The 12716-nt window shown below is 35.5% G+C and overlaps 1 protein-coding gene across 5 annotated transcripts in view; it reads left to right on the forward strand.

Moving 5' to 3' along the window:
- The window catches only part of QKI (QKI, KH domain containing RNA binding), a 162428-nt gene that overhangs the window by 30997 nt on the left and 118715 nt on the right, over nucleotides 1-12716 (forward strand). For all 5 annotated transcript variants that reach the window (XM_054493154.2, XM_054493156.2, XM_054493155.2 and 2 more), the window contains exon 2: nucleotides 9281-9423. In XM_054493154.2, the coding sequence (XP_054349129.1) occupies nucleotides 9281-9423 (143 nt within the window). The remainder of the gene's footprint in view (nucleotides 1-9280; nucleotides 9424-12716) is intronic.

Genomic DNA, 12716 nt, shown 5'->3' on the forward strand with positions numbered 1-12716 from the left:
CCTTACAGGGGAGATACTCTGAAACCGTACAGCTATCCTTTCATATTTTTGCTCACTAATTTAGCATTCATTGAATGATTTTTGTTTGCATTGATTGTTACTAATTAAAATTCTTTTAGGAAGATCTATCCCCTTTCCCGCTTGTATTTATTTATTCAGTTATTTATATCAATCTTTTCTTATGGGTTGTAATTCATTACTATCACTATATAAGTAAAAACTTTTAAGAAAAGTTTCTGAAAAGTTAATACATTGAGATAATTCAAAATTCAGAGACTCGTAAGAGTACATTTTCTTCTATCCCTGTTATCTTGGGTACTCGTTTCCATTGCTAAGAGTTTATTTTTATTCTTTCAGAAATATTAAAGGATTGGGAAAAGAGTTGTTAATAATAATTGCTGGATTCTCAGGTATTTCTTTTTACCTGGATTCTGATGATATCAAACCAGCTTGCTGTTGCATCTTCTTCGGATATTCATTAAAATGTTGCTTAACTAGTTCGCCGTTAGATTTAAATTTACATTTTAATACAGTGAATATTATATATAGATGGGGACTGGCTTCCCCTGAGTATCCTAAGAAACGACATGACCAGAAGACCACATTTTCTATTAAATAAATAATAGTTACATATTAACGTGTAAAACTGAACAGGTTTAAAAGTAAACTCCTTTTTGGTAAGTTAAAACAAAAGTCAGTTTAAATGAGAAAGGCTGCCTATCCAATTAAGTAACTGGTTTTTCAAAAGTGAATGAAGGCCCTCCCCACCAAGTCCCCCGCTCTGTTCTGTTCTTTTCAGTGACCTATTTTACTTTCTGTGTCTACCGGCAGTATCCGTTTATTCATTCAGGATGTCACTTTAGGAACCTAGACCTGGAGTTCATCCACAGAACTGTGTTCTGTTAAAATGGAGTGAAAGAAAAGGGCTAAAAAGACTTTTTTTCACACACTATTAAAACAGTGAACATACTGGTCTACACTTATTATAGTACAGCCAGCAATACATCAAAAGGTGGCTTGTTCCATTTTATTTCCATTGTCTAATTACCGTTTCTTAAAATGAATTTTAAGAGTTTCTTCTGCCAGGAAATCCTCTATGAAACTCTAAGTAAAGCTGGTTAGACTAGCTATGACTTGGTCCAGTTTCTTTTGTTTTTTTGATTTACCTTTTGTTTATTTTTATTGATACATATTTTACATATTTATGAGGTGCATGTGTTTTTTTTTTTTTTGCTACATACATAGAATGTGTAATGATTAAGTCAAGAGTATTTGAGGTCTCCATCACATTGAGTATTTATTATTTCTGTGTGTTGGCGATAATTCAAGTTCTCTCTTCTAGCTACTTTGAAATATACAATGTATTAGTTAACTGTAGTCACTCTAATCTGCTGTTGAACAGTAGAATTCATACCTTTATCTAATTATATGTTTGTACCTATTAACATACTTCTCTTCATCTCTTCTACTCATCCATCCTTCCCAGCCTCTGGCATCTATAATTCTACTCTGCCTTTATGAGCTGACTTTTGTAGCTTCCCTTTATGTATGATTGAGGACATAACGATATTTGTTAATTCGTTAATCACTGAGCATTAGTTGTTTTTTTTTTTTATTTTGAGGGGACAGTAAAAAGGGTATTGTAGTATATCCTCCTTCAGATTCTGGTGAAGACCAGTTGAGTCATGTAAAAAATAACTAGATTGCTTTATTTTTAGAGTTGGGAGGCAATGAATTATAACATCTTTATTATGCTACTGTTTTTATATAGGCAGTCCCATGCTTGCAGTGTTTTGATGTAAGCTTTCTGCTTTCTACTCTCCTAATAGGTGATTATTGTAAGAAAAATTTATATAATAACATGAAAGCTAAATAGTCCTTGTAAATTCATCTCCCAGAGACGATTACTGTTAATAGTTGTATCTTTTTTGACTTTGTTGTGTCTACCAAAAAAATGTATACTTAAATATAAATTTGATCATATGGTAGAGGTTCTTTTCTATAACCCCAGGAACGTGTGCAACTTACTGTTAGGTACTTCTGTAATACAGAACTGCTGCTGAGAGCAATCAGGGAAATTGAATTAACATTGTTACAATGTTTTTGCTGTTTTGTATTTTTGCATGTGAAATTTATCGCCAATTGTGGACAATTGTTAGTTTTGGTAGTACAAAGAGGAGTTATGATTAATTTAATTTTGTAGTTTTTGTTTTTGGACTTAGGATTGTGAAGTACAGAGTACAGTTTAACCCCTGGAATAAGGTTCCATCTAGAGAATTACTGATAGCTTGGGTTTTTTTTCTTGCCAGTTTGAAAGCAGTTGCTTTGAAATTAAATCAGATTTATTTGGTTGTTAGAGTAAGCAAACATATTTCACTTAATAGTCTGTACTCTAGGCCAGGTGCAGCGGCTCACGCCTGTAATCCCAGCACTTTGTGAGGCCGAGGCGGGTGGATCACCTGAGGTCAGGAGTTCTAGACCAGCCTGGCCGACATGGTGAAACCCCGTGTCTACTAAAAAAAAAAAAAAAAAATACAAAAATTAGCTGACCATGGTGGCGGGCACCTGTAATCCCAGCTACTTGGGGAGGCTGAGGCAGGAGAATCGCTTGAACCCAGGAGGCGGAGGTTGCAGTGAGCTAAGATTGTGCCATTGCACTCCAGCCTTGGTGAAAAGAGTGAAACTCCATCTCAAAAATAAATAAATAAATAAATAATACATACTCTAGTAACTTGCTTTTTAATCTAGTTGCTGTCTGTACCTTGTGAACTTGGCCTCTTAAAAAGAGCACAGTGAAGTTAAATTCCATGGGTTGTTCTCAGCTCAAAAATAACTTTAAAACTTTCTCTGTATTTAGTCAAGCCTTAATAAAAATTTATTTCTTTTTACAGAAGAGATTGTTGTTAACCCTAAATTCATAAGGTTACGTACCAGCCACCTCTTTATGAAGTGGCAGTTCTTCAGTTTTAAATAGATTACTAATATTATTGTTTTAAGATTTAATGAGTATTATCCAAATAAAAATGAGTAATTTGTTATTAAGACCTAAAATAACTAAATCTTACTTTGCTGTTTGTGTTAGTGTGCTACTTTAATGTCTAGCAAGAGGTAGGGATTGCAGACAGTGTGGAAACACTGGAGCCTATTTAAGCTTCAGATGAAAGCAGTCATTTTAACTTACCTCATAAAATGTATTTTATGTGTATCAAATTATGTATGTGTTTATATATACTTGTCGTTTTACTGACAACTAAGATTTTCCATAAGTTAATGGAAAATGTCAAAAAGCACAGTTATGGTCAAACGACACAATGACCTTTTCATTCCTTTATTAGCTCCTGCTCTAGTACAATGATAAGGCAGATTTTGTTGATGGATTCAAATGTACAAAGAAACAGCAGATACAAAATATATATGTCTATAACATCAGCATTGCACGTTGAGCAATTGAATCAGCTACCACAACACTAAGTATAAGATGCATTTTATGTGAGTTTTTCTTCAGTGTTTTAAAACTGTTTTGTTTTTTTTACAAATCCTGAAAGTAATTCTTTGGTGCATTTTGGCTTTGAATTTTACTTTACATTAATATTTTGTTGCTTATGATTGAGTTAGTAAATAGTTTTCATGTTTCATTTCCTAATTTTGATTTTCTTAGTTTAAATTTGCTGAAAAATTTCTAAACCAGAAAGTAATGTAGAGCTGTATTTGATTCTTTGGCTTTCCAACATTGCAGTATTGATTTTATACACAGCCTTAGCTATGTATTTATATATTTTATGAAATGACTGCTCAATGCTGTAATTTAGATTTCTCACCCCATATTTTTTTTGTTCTCTTAACAGTTTTTCCTGTTGTCCTTAATTCCAGTGTTCTATATTCCAGAGTGATTGATCTGTTAGTTAAATCCAATAATTCATATATATGTAATTGGATTTAACATATATATGTATAACATATATGTATAACATATATAACTTAAATACGTGTGTGTGTGTGTGTGTATATATATATATATATATGTATTTTTTTTTTGAGATGGAGTCTCACCGTGTCACCCAGACTGTAGTGCAGTGGCACGATCTCAGCTTACTGCAGCCTCTGTCTCCCGAGTTTAAGCAATTCTCCTGCCTCAGCCTCCTGAGTAGCTGGGATGACAGGTGCCCGCCACCACACCTGGCTAATTTTTGTATTTTTAGTAGAGATGGGGTTTCGCCATGTAGGCCAGGCTGGTCTTGAACTCCTGACTTCAAGTGATCTGCCTACCTCGGCCTCCCAAATTGCTGGGATTACAGGCGTGATCCACCACGCCCAGCCCAGTAATTCAGATATTAAAAGGATGTGTACAAAAGTAGCAGAGTGCACGTACAATAATTTGGATACAGTAAAAGAGTAGTGGTAATGGAAAAGCCAAAGACAAACATGAGCTGAGGCTGTTGAAACATGAGACATAAGAATGACTTTAAAACCTCTTAGTGAAATCCATAGTTGGGTGAATTAAGGGGAAAGAGAAAGGAATAAAGGTCACATAAAACAGAACTGTGCAGTGACATCGGAGCAGAATTAACTGACAGTTGAGCCTTAGTTTGGAAAATAAAAAAAAATCAAGATAATTAAAGCAGAGAAATGTGACAAGGCAGTAAGTAGTAACAGGTTTTCAGGCCTAAACAAAAAATAGTTTTCAGCATAGTGAAATTCGAAAAAAAAAAAAAAAATTCAAAGAATTGTAGAAAATGGGAGGAGCCTAAATGCTGTAAAGGCAAATACTCCCGAAAGCTGAAAAATGTATATTCTAAACTTGATGGCATAACCTGTAGATTCCTAAACAGATTATTTCCTATTTAAACTGGTGGCTCCAGAAGGAGGTTCTGGTCCCATTGTAGCTTGGGATTTCATCAAGTAGTAGATAAAGATGTGCCTATATTTTGGGATCTGGGCCAAAGAAATCTGTGCTCTATAAAATTGCAGTTGGATTCTTGACTCGGAGACTATTCATCCTTAAAGAATATCAGCTGATAGATTAATATCAGTCTGCTGAAGGGATATGTGTAGCAGAAAATAACCAGTAAAAAAATTGAAATCTTCTGTTGGTGTCTAAACAAACAGTTGTGGAATTATGGAATGGTAGAGACTTGTCTTAACACCATTAGCAAAATGTCAGCAGTGTGCTGTGTTTGCTAAGGAAGTAAAGATATTCTTAAACATCATCAACTCTTAAACAGTGATTATGGACGGGGCAGGGTTTGGGACTAGAATTTGATAGCCTCGGTTGGCTTACCCATTGATCGTTGTGGAATGTTGTGTACAGTATAGGGTTTTGCATATTAAAAGGGACCTAGACAAATCAGAGTGCATCTAAACAAGTGGGAGGGTATAAAACCATGTCATTGGTTTAGGGAAGAGGACACTTAGATATTTTAGAATTTTTCAAATGTTTGTGGGGCTGCTGAGTTGTGGCCAATGGTAGAAATTTTAGGAGAGCAGATTTTGGTTTATTAAAACAAATTTATAATATTTAAGATCTTTAGAGATGTCTAAAAATTTCTCTTGATATTGGGGATGTTTAGATAGAAAATACACGCCTGGGGTTCATGTTGGGAGAGTTTTTGTACTACGTGTGATTAAGCAAACGGTTCTGAACTTTTAGTTCTCTGAACAACTGCTGCGGGTTGTTGAAGGTAGTGCGGTTGGTGGTGGGGCATTTGAGTGTTGTAATGTTTGATACAGCAAAATAGTGTGTACAACATATTAGTTATGAAGCATTCCTATGTTTCATGAGAACACCTGTGAAGCTATTACTTACAAAAGGACTAAAGCATTTCCCAAACCCGTACTCGTTGCATGTTTCCATAGTAGTTTGGCTATAATTGTATCCTCCTGCTAGGATAACATTCCCAGAAACTCTGATTGCCACGACTTACAAATGGAAAGTTTTAAAGACAAAACTTTTAAAAACAGGATTGTGGAGAAAAAGAATAAATGGGGCTCTTGCATACTAAGATTGGAAACCAGTGGATTCAGTTCATTCATTGAGTAAGTATATGAAGCACAGACACAGAGAGGTTGTAAGAAAGAGACTTGTCTAAAATCACGGTTACTGTTAGAACTGGAATCAGAACTTGTTCTGACTCGAGTGTTCCGAATAACACCAGGAAGTGCTGATGATTTTCTGCTTTTTTCCCCTGTTTTTAAAGGTAGTACATAGTTCGCCAAACTCAACAGCGAATAAGATTGTAAAGTCCTTGAGGACTGGAACTATGTCTTAGTCACCTTCTCATTCCCATCATTACTATCTTATACATTAATTTGTGTTCTGTTATGAAATTGAGTGATATATCTTAGAGACTGAAAAAAATCATGGTAGAAAGACTTCTTATCTGTCTTCCTTATTAGAATAAGTTCTTCGAGAGCTGGAACCATGACTTGTTTAACTTAAATGCTCCAGAAACCTAGCTCTTTCTTGCCTTTGTTTACTCCTACCAAGTATTTATTGAGGGCCAGCTGTGTTCCAGGCACTGTTCAAGGACCTGCGGACACAGAATCTCATGGAACTTTGTGTTATTAATCAAGGAATCACATAGGTATTTATAAAAATACAACTTAAGTGGTAAATGGATTGTAACAGAATCTCGTGGAACTTTGTGTTATTAATCAAGGAATCACATAAGTATTTATAAAAATACAACTTAAGTGGTAAGTGGATTGTATCATCTAACTAGATAGATGCTTATATAGGAGGACTGTTGGTTTTATACATTTTATTTTTATTTTTTTAGACAGTTTTTTGCTCTTGTTGCCCAGGCTGGAGTGCAATGGCACCATCTCGGCTCACTGAAACCTCCACCTCCTGAGAAAAAGCGATTCTCCTGCCTCAGCCTCCTGAGTAGCTGGGATTACAGGCATCTGCCACCATGCCCAGCTAATTTTTGTATTTTTAGTAGAGATGGGGTTTCACTATGTTGGCTAGGCTGGTCTTGAACTCCTGACCTCAAGTGATCTGCCTGCCTTGGCCTCCCAAAGTGCTGGGATTACAGGCATGAGCCACTGCGCCTGGCATGTTTATTTAATTTTTTAATCTAGTCATTTTATCCGAATTTTCTGATAACTTGCAATAGATTCTTTTGTTTTTTTTTCTAAGTTTGATAAATTTGTTTACCTGGAAAATCAGTATTTTTTCTTCCTTAGATTTATTATGTTACTATGGTTACTTATAATAGTAGATTTTTCAATATTGAACTATTCTTGCACTAAGGGTATAAATTCTACTATGTCTTAGTGCATTTTTCTTTTTCTATTTATTTCAGATGTTTGCATCTATATTTTTAAGCAAATTTTATCTGTAGTTTTCTTTCATGCTGTTATTCTCAGGCTTTGATATTGGTGTGGTGCTATGTAGTAAGAATAGGTAGTTTCTGAAGAAGATAGTTAAATGATAATTATGTGGAAAGTGCTTTTTTAGTCCAGAGACCTGGCTAAAGGATGTATGTGTGATTTTAATTAGATTAAATTTTTCTAATGCCCCTTGGTTAATTACTTGCTGTAATTATGTAAATGATGTAAATGAGCATTTTTGTTTAAATTATTACTTGGTTGTTGAAAACTTGATTTGAGAATTGCTGTCATATGCTAATTTAAGACAAACACCAATTTGATACTGGACATTATTAGGAAAGATTTAATTATGAAGCCAGAAGTAGAAAAAGAACCTTAGGAAATAATAAAATTCTGCCCTTATCATGTAGTCAAATCCAAGGTAATCTCTAGATTTTTGTTGATTTTATTTGCTATTCAGAGAAAAGCATTTGGTAAGCTTTGACAAGCAAATTGTTATTTAAGAGAGAAAATTTGTAATATGAATATTGGTATCACTGAAGCAGAAAATGTATTACAGTGCCTTTTTTAATTGATTAAGATTTTATAACTGAGTAAGAGTACCTTTGATCCTGCCTTTTTGCTGTGTTGGATTTTATTTAACCGAAACTGATTTAAATAACTAGTTAGAAAAATTAAAGAGTGCCTTCATATTATTGAACTTCCCCATGTTTGGAAAGCATACAAAATACATTTAAAAAATACATTTTAGTTTTAAATACTAATGGATGCAAGCCTTTCTCCCAAGGAGGACACAGTCTATAGGATAGAGAGACATTATATCTGCATCTGGCTAACCTTAATAATGACAACCCTTATTAGGCAGTATGTTCCAATGGACAGGAGCCTGTCTTCTGGTGCATACTAGAAGCTTAATAATTTTTGAAAAGATCCATTTTCTTTATGGGACTCGGCTCATTAAAATAGAATTCTCCTACTTTTAAAAAAAATTATATGTATATCCAAGAACAGTAATACAGGTCTTTAAAAACAGGTCATTGATTTTAGGTATTGCTACTTCCTTTTTTATATTTAATATTTCAATCATTAACCCAGTGTAGTTTGATCTGTTACCATCTTTCCCTTGAAACTTCTCTGATCACCAGTGGCTTAGTGGTCAAATCCAAGGTACCATCTTTTGCTGTTTATCTTACATTCTTTGGTAGTATTCGATACTGTTGATCACCTGTCCTTGAATCTGTCATTTCTTAGCTTCTATAACACCTCTCTTCTCTAGTTCTCCTGCCTACCTCCATTTCTTCTTGGTTTGGATCTTCTTTTCCTTACCCCTTCCTTTTTCTCAAGTGCATTCCGTCCTTCTTTCTCCCGTTACTTGCTCTAAGACATCTCTTCTGATAGCTTTAACCATTAGATTTGTGTATGAAACTCAGACTTCTGCTGAACTTGCAGTCTGTTCTCTTTTGAACATCTCTGTTTGGATATTCCAAAGATATCTAAAAATAATCGAAGTGGTCCAGTTTAAATATCCTTCGGACAAATTAGTTCTGAAGTACAAAAGAGGCTTTGCTATTAGTTTTGTCTGACAGGCATTCTTACAGTTGTTTACTGAAGCTATCATTTGGAATGACTGGCCTCGTTTAGACGTGGAAAAATTAGATAAACTAACAACTCCATATTATACCGGTTAGGAAGGAGCTCGGGCTTTGAAGTTAATTTGATAATGTATGTTATTTGATTTGTACAAAAATTGGTTTGCAGTAGAAATTAATTAAGGCTATAGTCCTGTTAAACATGGGCTTAATCCAGAGAATGATAGAATAGGCCAGGAGCTCTTTATTTGAGTTTTAACGCTTTATCAATGAAACCCTCCCCTGCCCTCTCTTTTTTCCTCTGGACTAGCAAGAATATTTTTTTTGTCTAACACATTTAAAATTTTTACTTTTAACAGAAATTAGCAGAGTACGGAAAGACATGTACAATGACACATTAAATGGCAGTACAGAGAAAAGGAGTGCAGAATTGCCTGATGCTGTGGGACCTATTGTTCAGTTACAAGAGAAACTTTATGTGCCTGTAAAAGAATACCCAGATGTAAGTATATTTTGTTGTTTTATTCAATTTTGTTCTGCTTCACATATTTTGGGAAGAGATATATTTGGTGGTAAATACTTAAGCATTATTAGCCACTTTAAAAAAATGCAGTCATCAACTGAAGTGTGAATAATTTGGCATGATAATTTAAAAAATTTCTCTCTGAATATGTTTCCATTTGATTGCTGCTATGTCACTTTGGAAATGCACATGGTATAGACTCTTGGGTTTCAAAACTGGATGAGGAATTTTGGAAAGCACTTTGGCCTGTCACAGAGCACCAAGCACAACATTGCTCATCTTTAATCTGACCTTCAAGAAGCCACAGCTTGGGCCACAGCATTCTTTCTGTAAAATGAAGATGTTGGACTATAAGGTTCCTTTCAGCTCTAAAATTTTTGTTGAAACCACTGATTGTAATCTGATTTCCCCCCATCTTAGTCCATTGTTGAACTATTCTCTATAAGCATCTTGTTGTGAATAGCCTCCTTGTCCTATATCTGTTAATTTCTAAATAAATCCAGATTCTTTGCTTTTTGTTACAAAGCCCTGTATGATACGGTCCATTCTAGTTCTCTGGCCTCATCTTAAATGATTTTCCCTCTTCTTTACCACACTGTAGTCACATTTGGCTGTCTTCTGGCTTTTAGAAGAAGTCAAGTCTGTTCCCAGTCTTAGGGACCTTTATGTTGTGCTCTGATCTCTACTGGCTGGCTGCTTCTTGTCATTAAGAATTTAGCTCAAATGTCACTTCAGAGAGGCTTCCCCTGACCTTTATATTTAAAAGCCATCTGTCTAGCTACTCACTGTCTTTGCAACAGCACTTATAATCGGGCATTTTTCTGGTTTATTTTCCCTCTCTCTGTCTCCCCGGAAGAATATAAGGTGTACATAAAATAAGAACCTTGTCTTTGTTATTCACTGTATCCCTCATAATATTGGCAAATAATAGGTAACAATACTTGTTGAATAAACCAAGAAAAGATGATGGCTTTTTGCTAAGTTTCAGAGGTCTTTTATGAAAGCAGATGAAAAAAGGAATTATAATGTCAAAAATATGATGTTGTGCTCTATGATTCATTAGTTATATGGACAGAATACTAGTCTGTAGATGAGAAGTGTCTTAAGTTGAATTAATAGGAAAAAGCTTTGATATTTTACAGTTATATTACAATTTGCAAAAATTGATCTGATACTTTTTTTTAAAGGTTATATACATTTACTCTGGTTTTATAGGTATTTTTGGTTGCAAATACACAAATAGTCTTGGATAATGTAGGAAAAGAGGAGTTGGTTGGAAAATAATATATTCAGTAACACAGAGGATTAAAGGAATAGCTGGAAAACAAAGTGCCATGTTAGGCTAGGAATCAGGGCATCTGAGAACTTGAGCAGCAGGAGTTTGTGGAGCTTCTCGGTTGAGAGCCTTGCTGACGTAACTTGGCATTGGTGCCTCCCAAACTTTATCTTTAAAATTCAGATTCTTAGAAGAGTGAATGTGTTTTGGGCCTTTCTGACTGGGGAAGTGAGGTTACCTGCCATTACCTAGACAGGACCACTGTGAGCCTACCCTAGGTATTAGAATTATTCCTAGAGATGGGAAATTGTGATTTGGGCAGCTGTTCCAATTGGGGTCTACTGCTGTTAGGTTTTTCACTATCCTGAAAAGGATAGCAACTGTCTGTTTTGCTTATTTAAACGTTAAGGGATAATGTTTCTGCAGTGGGCATTAACATAGAATATGTAAGACCACAAGACCTTGATAGAGAATATAATGTAATCTGTCTGGTTCCATCTCTTAAAAAAAGAAATCCTATTCAAGGAAGGGGTATTTATGCATTCTTTAAAAGACATGGGTTTCATACAGTCTTCTAAGTCAGGACTTGAGTCTAGAGGGCACCTGTTCACTATGTTCCTTTCCTTCCTCCAGTTGTGACTTCTTGCCACGGTGAACTACTATTACCGACAGGTGTGTTGGAGCATGGCATTTGTCTTGATCGGTGATTCTCAAAACACAGTCCTTGGACCATAGTATCTACGCTTTCTGGGAACTGTAAATGTTCAAGCCCCTTTCCATACTTATTGAATCAGAAACTCTGGGGTAAGGGCAAGGCCTAGCAATCTGCCTGTTAAGCCCTGTAGATAATTCTGATGCATGCCGAAGTATGAGAATCACTCCTCTAATTTTTTTTTTTTTGGAGTGGGGACAGGGTCAGCCAGGCTGACAGGTACCTGGTCATTTTGCCAGGCATCGTTTCAGGAGGCCTGAAATGGTAAGTGGTGAAGTGATGAATTAAACAGTGTCACTGGTCTCGTGGAGTGGACATTTCAGTGGCAAAGACAAACAGTACACAAATGAATCTATAGCTGTAATCAGTGTTATGGAGAAACATAAAGTGGGGTAGACAGATGAATAGTGACTGTGTATGGAAGGAGGTATTCATTTTTAAGGGTGATCAGGGAAGAAATCTCTTACAATATGATGGGAATGGAAAGACAGGAACAGAATGATGGGAGGAAGGCATGAAAACCATCTGGGAGAAAAATATTCCAGGCAGAGTGAACAGCAAATACAGCTGACTCAGGCAGGAATGTGCTTGGGAAGTGTTGTAAGATGTGAGGTTAGAGAGTTAGCGCAGGGGCAGTGTCATGCTGTGGTCAAAAGTAGGAACTCAGATTCAGACTTCTAGCTAGTTTTGCTGCTTGTTTTGTGACTTTGGTACTACACTTGATCTTAACCAAAAGGCCGGGAAGTGATGATGTTTTGTGACTTTAAGCAAATTACTTTTCATTCCTGGTGTTCAGTTTTCTCATTTCTGTAATGGAGATATTAAACCTCTCACAAGATTATGAAGACTAAAGAGTTAATATGAGTGAAGCAGTTGGAAAACATATTTATGCTATGTGTCACAAGAATGTAAGCTCTATGAGGGCAGGAATCTTTTTCTCTTTCAGTGCCGTATTTCCAGTGCTTAGAATAGTGTCTGGTAAATGGTGTATGCACAATAAGTATTTGTTGCGCATATTTGTATGAAACTCATTCTTTCAAATATTGTTAAACTTTTCTTTTTCTTTAAACCTGTTATCTTTTGCATTTGCACATAGCACCTTACTTAGAGAAGTCAGTGTTGTTAGAGATGTGTTTTGGACTTAGCAGTGCAGAGCTCTGAAACTGATATGAGAACAAAGTCTCAGACTCAAGATCTGAGAAATGAAGCAGTGCTATAGTCTGTAGCCCTTTGCAACGTTTTTGAAGTTTGGCCTCATGATGTGAGAATGAGAGGCTAATATGA

Source organism: Pongo pygmaeus, chromosome 5 (genome assembly GCF_028885625.2).
Source record: "Pongo pygmaeus isolate AG05252 chromosome 5, NHGRI_mPonPyg2-v2.0_pri, whole genome shotgun sequence".
NCBI lineage: Eukaryota > Metazoa > Chordata > Mammalia > Primates > Hominidae > Pongo > Pongo pygmaeus.